Source organism: Diabrotica virgifera, chromosome 2 (genome assembly GCF_917563875.1).
Source record: "Diabrotica virgifera virgifera chromosome 2, PGI_DIABVI_V3a".
Classification (NCBI taxonomy): Eukaryota; Metazoa; Arthropoda; class Insecta; order Coleoptera; family Chrysomelidae; genus Diabrotica; species Diabrotica virgifera.
Window position 1 is genome coordinate 20,827,529 of NC_065444.1, and position 19,672 is coordinate 20,847,200.

The following is a 19,672-nucleotide window of genomic DNA, read 5'->3' on the forward strand; positions in this document are numbered from 1 at the left end:
TTATGATGAGAAAACTGGAACAGGAATATACAAAGAATGGGATGGAAATAAACCTAAAAAAATTTATACATAACAAAGAAGAATACAAAAATAAAACAGCTGGAAATAGACGAAGGTAAATAAATCAAAGGAGCAGACAAGTACAATTATTTAGGTTTCATAATACCAAACAAAGGAACAACGGAAGAAGATGTAAAAAATAAACTAGGACAAAACAAAAGAATGCATACGAAAATTGAACCTGGTGCTGTGTGATGAAAAAAACCAAAAACAAAATAAGAGTAACAGAGATGGAATTCCTAAGGAGAAGCTGCAGAGTAACAAGAAAAGACCCAGATATAACAGACTGCATCGAACAGTAGAGATTAACCTGGTACGGACATGTCAGAAGAGCAGACCGAAATGGTTGGATAAATGGAATAACACTTCTTCTTCTTCAGGTGCCTTCTTCGCTACGGAAGTTGGCAATCATCATAGCTATTTTAAATTTTGAGGCAGTAGCTCGAAATAGTTGTTTTGAGCTGCATCCAAACCATTCTCGCAGGTTATTCAGCCATGAAATTCGTCTTCTTCCGATGCTTCTTCTGCCATCTATCTTTCCTTGCATTATGAGTTGCAGGATGCCATACTTCTCGCCCCGCATCACATGTCCGAGATACTGTAGTTTTCTTTCTTTAATTGTAAGTTCAACTTCCTCATCTTTACCTATTCTTCTTAGTACTTCGTTGTTCGTAACTCTATTTACCCAGGAAACCCTCATAATTCTTCTATAGGTCCACATTTCAAAGGCGTTAAGTCGTCTCATTGTCTCTACATTTAACGTCCTGATTCCACTCCATAGTATAGTACACTATATACGTAACATTTTGTTAGGCGTACTTTAAGAGCTAATGTTAAATCTTTGCTACATAGGACCTTTTTCATTTTCATAAAATTAGAACGTGCTTCTTCGATTCTGACTTTGATTTCTGCAGTGTAGTCATTATTTTCTGTTATAAGTGTTCCTAGCTAAGTGTACTTTTTTACTCTTTTGATCTGCCGGCCCTCTACTATCAAGATTTCGTTAGCATAATGGTTGTTTTTACTAATTTTCATAAACTTCGTCTTTTTGATATTGAGAGAGAGAGTCCGTACTCAGAGAGTCCTATTTTACTCATGAGTCTTTGCAGGTCTTGTAGACTATCGGCTATTATTACTGTATCATCTGCATATCTGATGTTGTTAACTAAGACTCCATTTACTCTTATTATGCCGACTTTACTCTTCAGAATACATTACCTCTTCAGAATAAGCGTTAAATAATAGAGGTGATAGTATGCAGCCTTGCTAGACTCCTCTCTTTATTTCCATTTCTTCAGATGTTTCTTTTTCAATTCTTACTATTGCTCGCTGATTGTAATAGAGGTGTGTTGTTAGTCTTAAATCTCTTTCATCTCGGTTTTTAGTTTTCAGAATTTCCATGAGTCGATCATGTTTTACTTTATCAAACGCTTTATTGCAGTCTATAAAACAGACGTAAAGAGGACGGTTAACATCCAAACATCTCTGTGTCAGCACGTTGAAAGAGAATAATGCCTCTCTGGTACCCATACCATTGCGGAACCCATATTGAGTGTCACTAATATCCAGCTCCAGTTTAGAGTGTATTCTGGCGTGGATAATTTTCAGCAGAATTTTCAAGGTATGTGACATTAAGCTTATGGTTCGGTAGTCACTGCATTCTTTGGCATTCACTTTCTTTGGCAAACACACAAATGCTGATGTCAACATTTCTCTAGGGATGATTCCCGTAGTATAGATAGCGTTGAACAGTTCTACTATTATGTCCAGGTTTTTCTCGTTGACCAACTTAATCAGATCGCTAGGTAATTCATCTGGACCAGGAGATTTATTGGTTTTCATAGAGTCCATTGCCTGACTAACCTCTGATTTGGTTATCTCTGGGTCCACATCTCCGGTTTGGCTATCTACGGATGCACTAGCTTCTCTCTGGTCATGAAATAGTTCCTCGATGTACTCTTTCCATCGTCGTAGTTTTCGTTCTGTCTCCATTATAATATTTCCATTTTTGTCGAGCACTATATTTGAGGTTCTTCTATTTCCTATTCCGGCTAGTTCTTTGACCTTTTTATGTAAGTTGAAGTTGTCATAGGATAACACAGTGGAGCCCAATAGGAAGAAGGTAGAGAGGCAGACCCCGAAGATCTTTCAGAGATGAAGTGGACGAAGCAATGGAAAGAAGAAATATTTCCGGAGCACCCCTCATCCCTCGTATTATTTCCTTTAAACCAAGAATTAATGTAATTTTAGGACAATTTATTCCATTACATCATATATAAGATAATGTTATCACTATCACCAAATTTATGGTCTTGCATAATTTAACTAAAGTTTTAAAACACAAATTAGTTATCTACTAATTAGCCCACGCATCATTGTTGTATTTAATTTAATTACAGTTTTAATTAACATATGTATAAACAAATTGAAATTTAAGTATACAAATGTTACAGCATTCTTATCATTAACAAAATGTACTTATCGGACAAAAACAATAAAATAATTCTAATTAATTTTAAGAATTTTGTTTATAGAAACTTTTTATGTTATTTTCATATTTTGACCAAAAAGCTCATTAAACAAAATATAAAACTATCGGAATGCGTTTTTACTGATAATTAAAAAGATAGAATCGGATTTGGTCCCAAGCAACCTTTATGTTTTAGAGAATTAAGAAACTGGTGCAGCATACTTCTATAATAGCACAATAATCAGAAGAACGAAAGAGAAATCCCTACTCATTAAGCAACCGGTAACCCGCATGAACGTCTACACCACACATAGTGTACGACACCAAAAGAAGGATCTGGTACTAAAATATAGATCTCCTCTACGATGAAGTTATTAGAAATTTTAGTCAATTACTCTAACACCTTCTTCTTGACCCACGTGCTGAACCCATTAACGCCTACGGGTACCATATGGAGTGGTACCATATTATTAGGTGAAATTTCGCAGAGAGATTTGGCCTATTTGTAGTTCAAGGATGTCTATTAAGCCAGATCATTCATTTCATAAGTCCATATTTGGAATAGTTTCATACTTTTTTGCTAATTTTTTGCTAATTTATTACCACAAAAACAAATTTTTTGCTCCACCCCTAACCGAGAAACAATGGTTGATGTAGCTGAATATTATGTCACATCATCGATAGCCATATCTCGCGAAACTAAAGAGCTAGAAAATCGTACGACGCGGCATATTTTTTTGCTAATTTATTGCTGTCGATCTGCATATGCAACATACCCCAAAACCACCCCTGCTTCACTTACAGCTAAACAACACCCCCAAAAAACAACGAAAAATCTTGAAAAATGATTTTTGTGATATAGTTGACGGTTGATATTTAATTGCTAATTTTTTGCTGTCATTAGCCGTAAAAAACAAATTGTTTGCTCCATCCCTAACCGAGAAACAATGGGTGATGTAGCTTAATATTATGTCACATCATCGATAGCCATATCTCGCGAACCTAAAGAGCTAGAAAATCGTACGACGCGGCATATTGTTTTGCTAATTTATTGCTGTCGATCTGCATATGCAACATACCCCAAAACCACCCCTGCTTCCCTTACAGCTAAACAACACCCCCAAAAAACAACGAAAAATCTTGAAAAATGATTTTTGTGATATAGTTGACGGTTGATATTTAATTGCTAATTTTTTGCTGTCATTAGCCGTAAAAAACAAATTTTTTGCTCCATCCCTAACCGAGAAACAATGGTTGATGTAGCTTAATATTATGTCACATCATCGATAGCCATATCTTACGAACCAAAAGAGCTAGAAAATTGTACGACGCGACGCTGCATATCGTTTTGCGAATTTATTGCTGTCGATCTGCATAGGCAACATACCCCAAAACGTCCCCTGCTACCCTTACATCTGAAGAGCACTTTTAATAAATAATTAAAAATCCTAAATTTTTGCCGTCTTAAATCGTTTGCATTTTTCGTTTCTGTAAACTTCGTTTTTCTTGGATCAAAATACGGCTGTTAGGGGTGGAGCAAAAAATTTGTTTTTTACGGCTAATGACAGCAAAAGATTAGCAATTAAATATCAACCGTCAACTATATCACAAAAATCATTTTTCAAGATTTTTCGTTGTTTTTTGGGAGTGTTGTTTAGCTGTAAGGGAAGCAGGGGTGGTTTTGGGGTATGTTGCATATGCAGATCGACAGCAATAAATTAGCAAAAAAATATGCCGCGTCGTACGATTTTCTAGCTCTTTAGGTTCGCGAGATATGGCTATCGATGATGTGACATAATATTAAGCTACATCAACCATTGTTTCTCGGTTAGGGGTGGAGCAAAAAATTTGTTTTTGTGGTAATAAATTAGCAAAAAATTAGCAAAAAAATATGAAACTATTCCAAATATGGACTTATGAAATGATCTGGCTTAATAGACATAGTTCAAGGTTACTTCTTCTTGAATGAACAACGCAAATTTAGTTTTATACCTATTTTCCAGTGGAATAAATTTTTAAATTTACGGTTGGTTTTGTTTGTACCAAAATATGGACATTTGTCTCGTGTGTTTCATTGATTACTTTTTGTTCTAGGATCCTCGTTTTTGTTTTCAAAAGATTTTCTAAAAACTTTAATAAACAACTTGTACGGGTTTTCGTAATATTTCCTCTTTTGGTTTTTTCCTAATTAGGCCAAAAATATGGGTGTTCCCAAATAGAACCGCTAGGCGGTTTGCTGGATATGCTGTTTTCACTATTCTTTTTTACTTTTCTTATTTTTAGAAGAATTTCTTTGAAAGAGGATCTCGATATAGCTTTAAAGGAAAACGAAAGTAATAACGATGTTTCTGCCGTTTACATAGAATCTTCATGCACTAACATTTTGACAGACGAAAATTCAGCAGATGAATATGACGCGGGTTTTATTGATAATTGAAAGTGTAACCAGCTGGATTTAGGAGCGGAAATTGTATTTTCGAATAATACTAGAATCGAAGGCACCGATGACGATACGATCATAGAAGAATCCACTTAGATCCACCCCGTACTAGCAGAGCAATTCCATCTGCGCCAACTGATGGAGCTCTAATTATGTTCACGCAGCAGCAAAATGCAGATTTTTGCGAAGAAAGAGATTTAGTTCCTGCAGTGTATGATTTTCCAGAGTCTGATTACTCAAAGTATGCTGGAATGCTGGCTCAAGCTCTTCAGAACTTTTTAGATTATCTGCTATCGAATTGAAATCCGGTCCAAGAGCAAATGGTATTTTTCGCCTATTTTTGCATACCTGGTGGACGCGAATATTAAAAACGCGTGGAAGTTGTATAGAAAATCTGGCCGTAACATTAGCCAATTGGAATTTACACGGGCTATCATCCAAATGTGTCTAATAAGATCTAAAATTCCACCGAAAGCACCAGGAAGAGTGTCCGCAGCTGCAAGAAATGACTCAATCATTTTGTGGTTTCGGTACCAGAAAACAAAAGAAGAAGATGGGCACGGATTGAATTTTTAAACGGAGGGAGAACAGTGTGCTGCAAATATGATGTGGTCCTTTGTATTGACTGTTTTCGCAATTTTCATACCAAGTAACTCTTAACGAACATCTATCGGGTTCGCACCTCGTGGTCCCATCTGGGAACAGTTTTTTTCTCAATAATTATTTCATTTACAAACTATTTTCTTATTACGTTTTTTACAGAATACAGTTACATTTAAAGATTTTTAATAAATTCTGTTGAAAACGAAATAGCTATTTGTATAACAAGGGAGGAAAGTGCTACTTTTCCTCCCGAGAATGAAGTTTACTGCCCGACGCGTAGCGGAGGGCAGTAATCATTCAAGGGAGGAAAAGGAACTTTACTCCCATGTTATACATATGGTTTTTCCACCTTCCTCAAATTAATTACAAGTCATTTTTTATTTTTACTTAATTTATTTATGTTACTAACCAACAAAATTTATTAAAACTAAAACTAACAAGTATGTACAATATAACTGTCAACTGTCAAATATAAGTCAAATTATTAATGTAAACATTGTTAAATCAAAATAACAATTTACTGTTTTTTACCATTCTGCAAAATACGGAGTGTTTTATAAATAAACGTTAAAATGTATAGATACTGACGTAATAGAAAATAGATAATGTACAGGGCGTCAATAAGTTATATTTCATGAATGAAATACCATGACGTCAGTTTTACTTTTCCTCCCTAGGGAGGAAAAATATTTTCCTCCCTAGGGAGGAAAAGTACAACTTTGCTCCCTACAATCAGGTCCGGAAAAGTATACTTTCGGTAGAGGTAGGTGGAAAAAAATTTTTCTCGTCGTTAATGGGTTAATTTCGCTACTTACGGAATTCTTCTTATTGATTTCTGTGTCCAGATATGTGAAGGCATCCACACGTTCAATGGTATAATAATTGTCTATTGCGATATTATTTTCATTGTCATTGTCAGGTCAGATGTTCTTTTGACGGTCATCTACTTCGTTTTTGTTTTGTTTATTTTAAGCCCTTTTTTTCGTGCTTTAGCTCTTCCACTACTCGTTGCTTGCTGCTACTAATGAAGCTTCGTTTTGGTCATTATATGGCCGGTTACAGTGGGTTTTCTGATGACTGCCCCAAAATCCTGTGAACTCTTGCAGTTTTTTCTCGAGTTGTAGTTTTTGATTTTGGAGTTTTGATTTTGGTTCATCTTTTGTTAATAAATCATGTTCAATTTCTTCGACAAGTTTTCTCATTATTTGCTTTCTCCTTTCTTACTAGTGCATGTAAACATATTTCCATGAGCCAGAAAGAAAAACAATAAAATAAATTAAAAGGGAGGTTCCCTAGGTTGGCTGTATACCATATAGTTAAAAAACTCTAACAAGAAGTAAAACCACTTCTATGTAAATTGGTATATTTATTAAAACTTAAAAATCCCAATGGATTGAATAAAAATGTCCAATTCAGAACGTTTTCAGACCTATCGGTCCATCATCAGTGAATCTACAATAAAATAAGTAATCCCACTATTAGAATTGAAAGATGGTTGAAATTTTTAAAAGCTAAAAATGTGGTTAGATTACTTACGTGCATACTTGCTAAATAGCCCCAGAACCAAACAATGGTTGAATTTAAAATTCAATTTACATTATTTAAAAATAATATTAAACAGGCTAAACGCCGATGTTACAGGATATTGCCTATGGGAACATGGTGAAACCCTACCAAAACCTCAATCAACCATCTTAGGCCAACTTTGACTATAAAGTGACACTAATGTCTAAGGAACTGTTTGAAGTGACATTGACAGTAGAGAAAAAGGTAGTCGATTTTCAATGTTAATTAACCAAAAGGTCATGACCCACAACAAATGATAAAGATTTTAATATCTGAAAATGTCTAACATTTTAAATCTATTGGTTATTGAAAAGAAATTGTGATATACAAAATTAATTTAGAATATAAGATTATTTATATTGACTGTATACCATAACATTAGATTGATCAAATTGATAGAAAGAAAGTAAGCTGCTGTCAATAAAGATAAAAAGATAAAAATAGATGAAGGTGAGAAAAGAGAAAAATCAATATTAGTTGGAAAGTTATTGTACAAAATGAATAAATTGGTAGGCAATTTAATCTAGTCTATATTGTATTGGTGGTTGTATATGTAAAAGGAAAATATTGTTATTTAAAAATGCAAGTTTTTGTAAATAATGGATTTGAGTTAGGATACAGTCAAATAATTAAAAGTGTGTAATATGTGAATGAAAAAGAATTGTAATTATTATGAGATGGTTTATTTTTTAATTTTATTTCAAAACTTTTGAGAGAATTCTTGTGACAAAGTGTTGGTATGGGAAATTAGAGATAAAGTAATGTATGATTATAGCTGTTAAGTCCAGTTGATACAAAAATGAAATTAAAATGAAAATAATATTGAAAGTGTACTGAATAAAATAAAACCAAAGTAAGAAAAAGAATATAGATATAATTTAATTGTAATGATAATGGATCTGAATGTGAGAACTGAAATCAAGTGAATGGATGTTAGTTGGAGAGGTAAAAGTTTTCTTGGAAAAGGTCAAAGACAAAAAGCAGAGGGCTGTGGTGTAAGGTATAAAGACAAGAATTTTAAGGGAAAGAGAGGGATAAAGAAAGATTTCTTTATCCCTCTCTTTCCCTTAAAATTCTTGTCTTTATACCTTACACCACAGCCCTCTGCTTTTTGTCTTTGACCTTTTCCAAGAAAACTTTTACCTCTCCAACTAACATCCATTCACTTGATTTCAGTTCTCACATTCAGATCCATTATCATTACAATTAAATTATATCTATATTCTTTTTCTTACTTTGGTTTTATTTTATTCAGTACACTTTCAATATTATTTTCATTTTAATTTCATTTTTGTATCAACTGGACTTAACAGCTATAATCATACATTACTTTATCTCTAATTTCCCATACCAACACTTTGTCACAAGAATTCTCTCAAAAGTTTTGAAATAAAATTAAAAAATAAACCATCTCATAATAATTACAATTCTTTTTCATTCACATATTACACACTTTTAATTATTTGACTGTATCCTAACTCAAATCCATTATTTACAAAAACTTGCATTTTTAAATAACAATATTTTCCTTTTACATATACAACCACCAATACAATATAGACTAGATTAAATTGCCTACCAATTTATTCATTTTGTACAATAACTTTCCAACTAATATTGATTTTTCTCTTTTCTCACCTTCATCTATTTTTATCTTTTTATCTTTATTGACAGCAGCTTACTTTCTTTCTATCAATTTGATCAATCTAATGTTATGGTATACAGTCAATATAAATAATCTTATATTCTAAATTAATTTTGTATATCACAATTTCTTTTCAATAACCAATAGATTTAAAATGTTAGACATTTTCAGATATTAAAATCTTTATCATTTGTTGTGGGTCATGACCTTTTGGTTAATTAACATTGAAAATCGACTACCTTTTTCTCTACTGTCAATGTCACTTCAAACAGTTCCTTAGACATTAGTGTCACTTTATAGTCAAAGTTGGCCTAAGATGGTTGATTGAGGTTTTGGTAGGGTTTCACCATGTTCCCATAGGCAATATCCTGTAACATCGGCGTTTAGCCTGTTTAATATTATTTTTAAATAATGTAAATTGAATTTTAAATTCAACCATTGTTTGGTTCTGGGGCTATTTAGCAAGTATGCACGTAAGTAATCTAACCACATTTTTAGCTTTTAAAAATTTCAACCATCTTTCAATTCTAATAGTGGGATTACTTATTTTATTGTAGATTCACTGATGATGGACCGATAGGTCTGAAAACGTTCTGAATTGGACATTTTTATTCAATCCATTGGGATTTTTAAGTTTTAATAAATATACCAATTTACATAGAAGTGGTTTTACTTCTTGTTAGAGTTTTTTAATAAAATAAATAAGTGATACTACGAGAACTCTGCGAATAGTCAAACTTCTTTTCAGTGTTCTTTATTTTATAATTAGAATATTTTAAACTAAATACTTCGTTTGTATGCATAAATTAATTTGAATGTTTTTTTATTTATTTTTAGATGTTGTCATGTCTGGCGCTAACAGAAATCTCACATGGAAGTAATACGAAACAGATGCGAACAACTGCCACATACGACCCACAAAATCAAGAATTCGTAATAAACACGCCAGATTTTGAAGCTGCAAAGTGCTGGGTAGGAAATTTAGGTAAAATAAAGTTAAAGAGAAATTGTATGTTCAAAAAATTGGAAATTTAAAATATGAATTATTTAAACGTTCAGTTTGTTACACATTGTTAGGTTTTTAGTACTACTGCTCCTGCATGTCGGTTTATAACGTTCTCCGCCATTTTCCAACTTCCAATCGTCACTTAGTCTGGTTCTTTAGGTTCTTTTCTATGTTTCTCTCTCACAGTTCTTTGTCTATTCCTTCTCTACAACTTTTTCTCAGTCTACCTCGTTTTCTCTTTCCTTCTGGTTGCCATTTTAGTATTTCCTTCGGTATTCGTTGTTCATCCATTCTTTGTATTTGTCCGAATCAGATAAGTTGTTTTGTTGATCTTTTATCTTATGCCCAACAATTATCTTTCCATTCTACGTTGCGTCACTTGTAGTTTTCGTGCAGATGTCCTTGTTAGAGTAAGTGTCTCTGCTCCATATCGATACCTAAACTCCAAAACCTCTCAACTGTTTTTTTTTCGTTTTTCCTATTTTGGCCTTTATGCAGTGGCGGCTCGTGACCTCAGTATGCGGGTAGGCTACACATATACTTCGGGTAGGCGACAAAAAATATTCTACAGTTTGTAATACATTTTGAGCCGTCTTGCAATACTAAATGTAATCTACGAGCGCAACAATGTGTAAAAATTGCTTTTGGAGCATCTACTTTAATTTTTGATTGTAATCCGTTTAAAGAGCCAACCATTACACTTGCACCATCGTAAAATTGAGCAATTAATTTATTTTTGTAATCATATGGCTCAAGCACGTTTGAAATTAAACTATATAGAGCGTCTGCAGATCTATTATCGCTAACATCAAAAAACCCTAACATTTTTTACGTAATCGGCAAGACAATCTATTAAATCATTTTGTATTGTTTTTGACAAACCCGTGAACACCCCTTCTATTTTTTAACATGATCCTGGAAATCCTGATCGCGTTTAACTACTAAATTAAAAATTTCTTTAAAATTACCCATGTTTGAAGAATTATGGCTCTCATCACGACCGCGAAATGTAAGTTCTTGTTTTGCTAAAAGAATTGTAACATCAATTTCTTCAACTTCTTCAATCTTTTTCAATTTCTTCATTATATATCTTATTAGATAGAGAAATATGTCCAGCGAAAACACTGTCAGTAGTTTGTTTATTTTTTTCTAACCGTTTTAAATCTAAGCAATTGTTTAAATGTTCTTTCGAAGATTCATGTTTTTTTACACTAGCTGATAAATTTTTCAAATCTGAATATCCCTGACTCACCCAAACATTTTGCTTCAAATTTGAGAGCAACAGACAAGGCCAACAGAAAAGTGAATTTTTAAAATATCTTCCGCTTAGCCATTTATGATTTTCATACCATATTGTTTTAAACGATCTCGAAAATGGTTGATTGTCTTTTGTCTTATCTGTGGATAAAATTGTTAAATTTTGTAAAGGCCGGCCCATTGAAATAATTACTAATCTTTCTTGATTTTGGCGCCTTGAAAAAGGCGTCTCGATCAAACTGCATATTACACCGTTTAAAATATTCATATTCGATGACTAAAGTTTTTCCACCAATAAAACTAACACACCTACGTTTCAACAACGTCAAATATTACTTATTTTATTTATGTATCAAATAATAATTTACTATTCGAATAAATTGATAAGTTAACAATTAACCTCGCTTTAAATTTTTAATTATCTATATAATCTAATAACACATTATTCAGTTTTTATAAACAAATTTAAATTGTCCTACCTAGTTTTATTCAATACTTAACCTACTAATAACAGCCAAAATCAAAAAACAATTATTTTAAAACAGTTTCACAAGACACAAGAGAAGCAACTGATAAAATTTTGTAGGCCCGGCTATAAGACTCTGTGCCTATCCGCCCGTTCAAAATCGTAGAATACGGTCGCTACGAGCGTAAACAGAGAGAGATCGCACGTCAATTCGGTGTTGGCGTCGTTCTATTTCAGGCTACGTTCCCGAGTGCCTGACCAAGGAGAATATAGAATCTATACAGTACTACTGATACTACAAGGAGCGTACAATAATTATAACTACGGAGAAAATTTTTTGGATATTTTTAAAAATAATTTGGATAATTTTTGCTATTTTATTGTAGATATTGTGTCAAAATTTATAAATTACAATTTTGAAATAAGTAATTTATATTAATAATTTATATTATTGTACTACATTTGAAGAGGGTAGGCGGCGCCTACCTTGCCTACCCCGACGGGCCGCCCCTGCCTTTATGTATATAATATTATATAGACCAAAATACGAAAACCGAACAAAAACAGTTGAGAGGTTTTGGAGTTTAGGTATCGATATGTAAAGCCGCGTACAAACCAAGTTCGCTAGCTGTTCGCGAACCGTTAGCGAGCTGTTCGCGAACAGCTGTGTGGACTACAGTTCGGAATCGGTTCGCGAACAGTTCGCTGTTCGCTCAAAGTTCGCTTGGATAGTGGTAACATCAAAAGGTTTGTTCGCGAACAACCAGTTAGTAAACAAAACGGTCTGGACGTATTGAAGTTCGCTTAAACGAAAAGGGGTTATGTTCGTATTTACTTTAGTTTGATGTTAAAATATTTCAACGTGGCTTGCTGCTTTTTTATTGTTGTTTACTACTATAGTTAATTAATAAGTTAATATAGTTAAGTTTAATAATTGATACAGTTAATTAATAGTAAATAGTTAATTAATAGTAAGTAGTATCAGTAGTATAATAAATAATATAGTTACTTAAGTCATAGTTAATTACTGTTTATCGAAAATGGAATGGGCCGAAGACGAAATTATTACATTAATAAAGGAATACCGTAAACATTCCAATTTATGGGACCCCAGAAAGACAGAATACAAAAAGAAAATAATTATAGTATCCATATAATAGCCGTGTTTTAAAATGGGTGAGGACAGCAAAGCAATGCAACCAATGCGAACAGCAGCGTACTGTTCTATAGAACTGTTCGCGCGCACACCACTCTAATTTTTGGTGTAGACGTTTTGTTCGGTTACAGCTTTTCGCGAACCGCAAATTTGGTTTGGACGCGCCTTAAGAACAGGCAGGACACATTTATTAAAGGCTGATAGGTATATCACCTTTAAAAATATCACGCAGTCTTCCATATGCTGTCCATCCCAAAGTTATTCTTCTTAGCACCTCAGCAGTTTGATTGTCTCTGCTAATTTTTACCATATGTCCAAGGTGTATGTAGCTGTCAACAACTTCAATTTCGACATCTTCTACCTTTAGAGGATGGCTCGGAACTAAATTCGTCATTATTTTTGTCTTTTGGTAATTAATATTTAGACCTACTTCGAATCGTAGATGACTAAGCATCTTATGATCGATATTTATTCCTTTATTTTCCCATTCCAGTGACTTCAAAGCATGTTCAAGTACAATAATGAACAACTTAGGCTACGGCTCCACGGGCGGGAAATTGACGCTAGCAGTAGCAGTAAAATGAATTTAAGGTTCCGCGGAACGGAATAGGGATAGCCGAACTGTACCGATTACAGGACTTGTGCGTAGTCGGTTCAGTTCGGCTATTCCCATTCCGTTCCGCGGAACCTTAAGTTCATTTTACTGCTACTGCTAGCGTCAATTTCCCGCCCGTGGAGCCGTAGCCTTAGGCGACATAGTATCTCCCTGTCGAATACCTCTCCTGATATATATTTTATTGGTAGGACCGTGCAGATTTATAGTTGTAGCATTTCTGTATGTATTTTCTATAATATTGGTGTACCTATGATCAATTCGACACTCTTCCAATGCCTTAAGTAGTGCGGGTAGTTCGATAGTATCAAACGCTTTAAAAGCGTTTTAAAACGTTTTTAGACGTAGCAGTGTGTTATCGTAGTTGTGTCATATGAGATCTTTTTGTTGTCTCCGATGCACAAGATCCCTCATTAGTTTTAGGTCTTTAATACAAATAAATGTTTAATAATTCAATTTTCAGGTAAACAATGCACGCACGCACTACTTTTTGCCCAACTGTATACCAAAGGGGAATGCCATGGTCTACATGCATTTATAGTTCCAATTAGAAATCCTAAAACAATGAGTCCGTATCCGGGTATTACAGTAGGAGATATGGGTGAAAAGATTGGATTGAACGGTATTGATAATGGGTAAGTTTATTAGCTTATTGTTTCAACCATCGAACTTTCTCCCCTTCCTTTTACCCTATCTGGGTGTCGGATTTAGGCTAGCTTTCTTAATTTACTTTCACCTATCTCTTCCATTCTTTTCTATTTCCTGCCATTATTTTTAATTCCTCGAGTGATTTTTGTTTAACTTTTCCCGCCTCTTCTACTTGCTGTATCCATTTTTTTCTTCGTCTCTTTCTCTCTTTTTCTTTGTACGACGTTTGTTGCTTCGAGGACTTTTCTTGTAATTATCTGGGTTACATCCTCATGAGATGCCCACACGTTGATTTGTCTCTTTGGTATTTTGTTTATAATATAATGTATAAAATAATATATGTTTCTTTGTTCATAGTCTCGTTACTTGATCTATCCCATTTTGTCTTTCCAACTATCCTTCTAAGGTGTCTCATCTTCATTGGATTTATCCTACTCTTAATTCTACATGAAAAAATAATGACAGTTTGCTTTTTAGACATATTGGAATTTTTTACACACTATCAAAAGTTTTTTGAGAACATACACCTGTTTGCCGTTTTGACCTTGTAGACATATGTCCGCAAATGCTTCGTTTCCGAGATACGGGGTGTTTGAATTTTTATTACAAACTGACGATTTATTTATTACTCTAAAACCGGTTGAGGTATGCAAATGAAATTTGGTGGGTTTTAAGACGTAGTTATTGTGTATTTTTTGACTTACAACTAAGAATTTTATATTCACCACTAGCACGCGTACGGGCAATTGTCTGAAATTTTTTGAAAAGTGTTTTTAAAGTTTTGTGACATTGATATGTCATTACCTTTTTTAGATTTATAATGTTCAACAACTTCAGGATACCCAGAGAAAACTTACTTAACAGAACAGCAGACGTGACGCCTAGTGGAGACTACGAAAGCTCGTTCACTGATCCTGGAAAAATTCTGGGAGCAGCTTTAGAGAATTTGTCCATGGGACGAGTGGGAATCATGCAAGAAAGCTCGAATAATCTCATTTGTGCTATTACGATAGCATTAAGGTATGCGGCCGTTAGGAAACAGTTTGCTCCGAATGGGGAAGGCAATAACAATATGAACGAGTTACCTATTATTGAATATCCCTTACATGTAAGTAAATGCATTTTTCGGAAAGTTTGAATAGAATACCTAATATTTAAATATTCTGCACTTACATACTTACATTTAAATACAATATCTATCTATACTAAAATCACAATAAAGATGCACTAGAAATAAACAAACCAAGACACGTTGAATGTTAGGAGGAGCACTCCTCTTAACATGATCTACAATGTATAACTAGTAGATAGATATAGTACATTTTTATACAAAAATCATAGTTATTATTATGCATCATAATTAATTAATTTTTAATTAACAATTTAATTGTAAATCGGCTTCTGGAAATGTAATCTATACCAAAAGAGCTTTTATATCACCAAGATATTTAATTACTGATAAATAATTACTAACCTAAAATTTTAATTAAAAGATTTCGTTGGAAAACCCGCATTTTCCGAGGAAAATTTTCGTCGAAGTAAATCGGAAAAAACATGTCTCTATGCAGAATTTAATTACGGTGAACTTTCATTTGGGTGTTTTTGGTGTAAAGTTAAAATCTTTGGAGTTATAGAGCAAAAATTGAAAAAAAACACGATTTTCGGGCGCCATTTTGTTTATAAAAAAAGTAGCACACTATCTGCGGACTTTGCATACCTATATTATTAATATATAGAATCATAAGATTCGATTCCAGCAATAAAATTGCTGGTAAATAACTTTTCCTTGTATTTTGCTAATTAGCCCAGAATATATCTAAGTTTATTATTACTATGTACAGTTACGGTCATTGAATAGTTTACAGGCTTACGTATCTAGGAACCGATTTTTTAAATTATTATCTTGTTTAAACTCACCTTTTACGTCAAAGTGACGTTAACAGTGGTGTATCTAGAATAGGTTATTTAAAATTAAAACATAAAAATAATATAAAAATATATTTTACAAAGTTTAACAAAATGGAAAGTATAGAAAGAATTTTTTTTTAATATAATGGATTATGGTCTTAATAATGAAAACAAGGAAGTCTGGTTTGAAAATACCGATTTTATTTTATATCTATCCAAAATTATCCAATCTTTATTTGATTTTCCATATGCACATATATGGCTCACGTCCAAATCTGGAGCAACTTGTCTTAAAAACCAACCTTCTTCGAGTTTGGCAATTGCTCTTGCTTTTGTGCATCATTCAAATTTATTATAACCATTTTGGAGGAGTTTGATATCGTTATTTTATGTTTCAACACTCGCGAAATTTTTGACAAGCATTGACTTTTTGACTTTGTCATTTATGAAATCCGTACGACACTGCAATTTTACAGTATTACAATATAAAAATTAAGGTGTAAACTATTCAGTGATCGTAACTGTACATTTATGCTATAAACAAAACGATAACATATTATATTTTAACTTTTGTTTTTAGCAATGGAGACTATTCCCATACATGGCAGCAGCAGCTGTGTTAAGAGTATTTGTCAGCGGCTTTACAGAGACTTATTTAACTGTAGTGGAAAAATCTGCAACCTCAATCGAATTAGAAAACTTAGTAAGTATAGCAAAATATTAACAGAAAAATTAATCAAATTAAAATTTTCAATAAACACAAGTAACAAGTGAAATATGTGCTGTATAGTGAACATAATTAAAAACATTACAGTGATGAGATCATGTGAAAAGAACAGAAATCACATAGCAGCCTACCTTCAGGTCGGCCATCAAACCCTAATAGGGAACTTGCATAAATTTTTAAACTCGAAAAAAATGTTATAAATCACAACACAACATAATTTAAAACATGTATCAAAGATAAAAAAGTTTTGTTTGTCTTTCGTTTGGCCCCTAAAGACGATTAAAAATTCAAATTAAAACAGGTGGTCCAAAACGCTTCGTGACGTCACTTGGTTTTACATTTACATTTTTCCAATAAAGTAAGAATTTTAAATTAGACGTTATAAACGTCAGTAGAAAATACATTTATGTGACGTTACAAGTGTTTTTGATTGTTTGAACTATTCATAGAAAAATTCGTACTTTTACAAAATGGTTTTATTTTCAATAGTAAACCTTCGTTCCTTTCCTTCAAAAACAGTATAAAACTACAATTTTAACAAACTGGTATATATTATTACAATGACATACGATAAATGTCATTAGAATATAAATATTTTTGACTTATTCCACGACGATGAGCTTGCCAAATACCCAAGTAGGTGGAGGCCAATAAACTAAAGAAGGAGAAGAAGAATATACCTAAATATAAGGTTGTGTCTAGGTATACGTTACCGTGTACGCAAATAAAAAAGTTAGAGTGTCAGTGATTTCTTATTTTTTATTTGTTTAGTGTTTGTTTTTAAATTAACTACGGAGTGTGGACAATTATTATTTAGTTCTTTTAATGAGTTTAAGAACATTTTAAAACAGTACGAAAAAGATAAGAGACTATAAATTAATATATATTTTTTTTAGTTATAAATGAAATAGTATGTATTACCGTAAAAGGTTAAAATAAAAAGAAGACCTAAAGCTTTCACAATAATAGTTAACTTGTTCTGAAGCTATTATCCTTGTGGCATTTTTGTAATCAACTATTCTAAATGGGAACTAAGCCACAATTTAACCAAAAATGATTTTATTAACGTTTCGACGTCTAAATCGGACGTCGTTGTCAAAATACAAAATATTATTAAATTAAACAAAAATGGTGTTGCTTAGTAAAAAATTTTTCTAATAATTTATTTAATCTGACTAATTTTTGTATTTTGACAATGACATCCAATTTGGACGTCGAAACGTTAATAAAATCATTTTTTTAGTTAAATTGTGGCTTATTTCCCATTTAGAATAGTTGATTATAATAATTAACTTACGTATAAAAATTATGTTAGCAATATTTAGTACGTGTCATATCAACTAAATACATATATTTATTTTGCTAACCTAAATATATACTTTTATATATACATTGATTTATTACAATTAAGCTTGAAACATCTAAATAGTTCTGCTTCCCTTCCCTTAACAAGTATTTTTCTATCAAACAAACACTAAACATATCAAAATAGCATGTACCAAAATATACAGTCACTGCGCACGTTAAATAATGAAGTCACTGGCTTGATCAAGTTTAATTCGCGTGTACCTAACTTTTTTATTTGCGTACACGTTAGAGTGTACCTAGACACAGCGAAATATAACCATAATAATAACTAATGTAAAACTATGTGACGTCACGGGTCGTATGAACTATTTTATACCGCAGAAGACTTTAAATATGTATTTCTAAGTTATTACGAGTTTTTGAAGCGTGAAATTTTGGAAATCTCATTTTTAAACAAAACTGAACATTATTATGTAACAAAAAAAATGTGCAAGTTCCCTATTATAGGAGACAAATAGACGTAAATTATTTAGATAATTCAATGGGCATTTTACCTTTCACATATAAAATTCGAATATAAATTATGCCCGATGATGAAATTGTAGATGGATACCCTAAAGTTAATAGAATCAACATTTACACAGATAACCAAGCGGCTATTCTGACAGTAAAGAACCCACTAACGAATTCAAAACTGGTGAGGAACTGCAAAGATCTCCTTAACAACCTGGCCAAAGACAATAAAGTGTCTTTAATAAGGGTGCTGGGTCATGAAGGAGTGCATGGGAATGAACGAGCAGATATATTGGCAAAACAAGGCTCGAGAGAAACCTTTGAAGGCCCAGAACCTTTCTGTGGCATCACTAAAGATGCTACGAAAAACGAAGTTCAGAAATGGCTGATAAGGAATCAGGCTCGGAACAATTTGATGAACGTCAATAAACGAAAGATCAAAGTAGTCACTGAAATGGTGACGACATTGCTGTTTAAGAAACCACCTATACAAACTAGGTCTTCTTCTTCTTTTACTTCTTGGAGATCTTTCGATCTGTTTAATTCTGAAGCTGCCTCTGGTTAATTTCCTGGGAGGTAGATTGCCAACTATCCCTCCATCTTTTAGATGGTCTTCCGAGCGGTCTTGAACCGGGCGGGTTGTTTTCTAGGACAATTTTTGGGAGTCTATTCTCATCCATTCGTCTTACATGGTTGTACCACATCCTCTTGCGCTGCCTTCCCCATCTTACAATATCTTAAATTTTGCATTGTTCTCTAATGTCTGTATTTCTCAGTCTGTCTCTTCTCGTTTTCCCCACTATTGTTCTTAGGGTTTTCATCTCGGCAACTCTTAGCATCTGTTTCGTTTTGTTGGTGTCTTCGCGCACTTCTATGCCATATGTCATGATCGGTCGTATGCAAGTCTTGTAGATTCTAATTTTACTATCTGTGCGCATATACGGATTTGACCAGACTATCTCCCGCAGACATCCTGACAATGCAGATGCTTTGTTGATCTGACTCCTCAGGTCCTTTACGGGGTCGTGGGTGCTTGATATATCTATGCCCAGATATCTGAATTGCATTACCTGTTCTATGGGGTTGTTCTCAACCACTAATAGGGAACATCCATAAACTACGTCGTTGAAAAGGGGGAGCGGGGGACTTTGCTTATTAAGACGGTATTCGACAGGGGGAGGGGGCCATGAGTGCACATCCGACGTCGTTTGAGGTTCACGAATATAAAAAATATACCCTATTTTAGAATTAAAAAGAATTAGTATATTACTTTTGTCGCATACTTT

General features: G+C 33.2%; 1 protein-coding gene across 5 annotated transcripts in view; it reads left to right on the plus strand.

The window, feature by feature from the left end:
• The window catches only part of LOC114326498 (peroxisomal acyl-coenzyme A oxidase 3), a 138,259-nt gene that overhangs the window by 101,583 nt on the left and 17,004 nt on the right, over positions 1-19,672 (plus strand). For all 5 annotated transcript variants that reach the window (XM_050643439.1, XM_028274892.2, XM_028274894.2 and 2 more), the window contains 4 exons: positions 9,622-9,769; positions 13,746-13,917; positions 14,744-15,038; positions 16,419-16,541. In XM_050643439.1, coding sequence (XP_050499396.1) covers positions 9,622-9,769; positions 13,746-13,917; positions 14,744-15,038; positions 16,419-16,541 — 738 coding nt within the window. The remainder of the gene's footprint in view (positions 1-9,621; positions 9,770-13,745; positions 13,918-14,743; positions 15,039-16,418; positions 16,542-19,672) is intronic.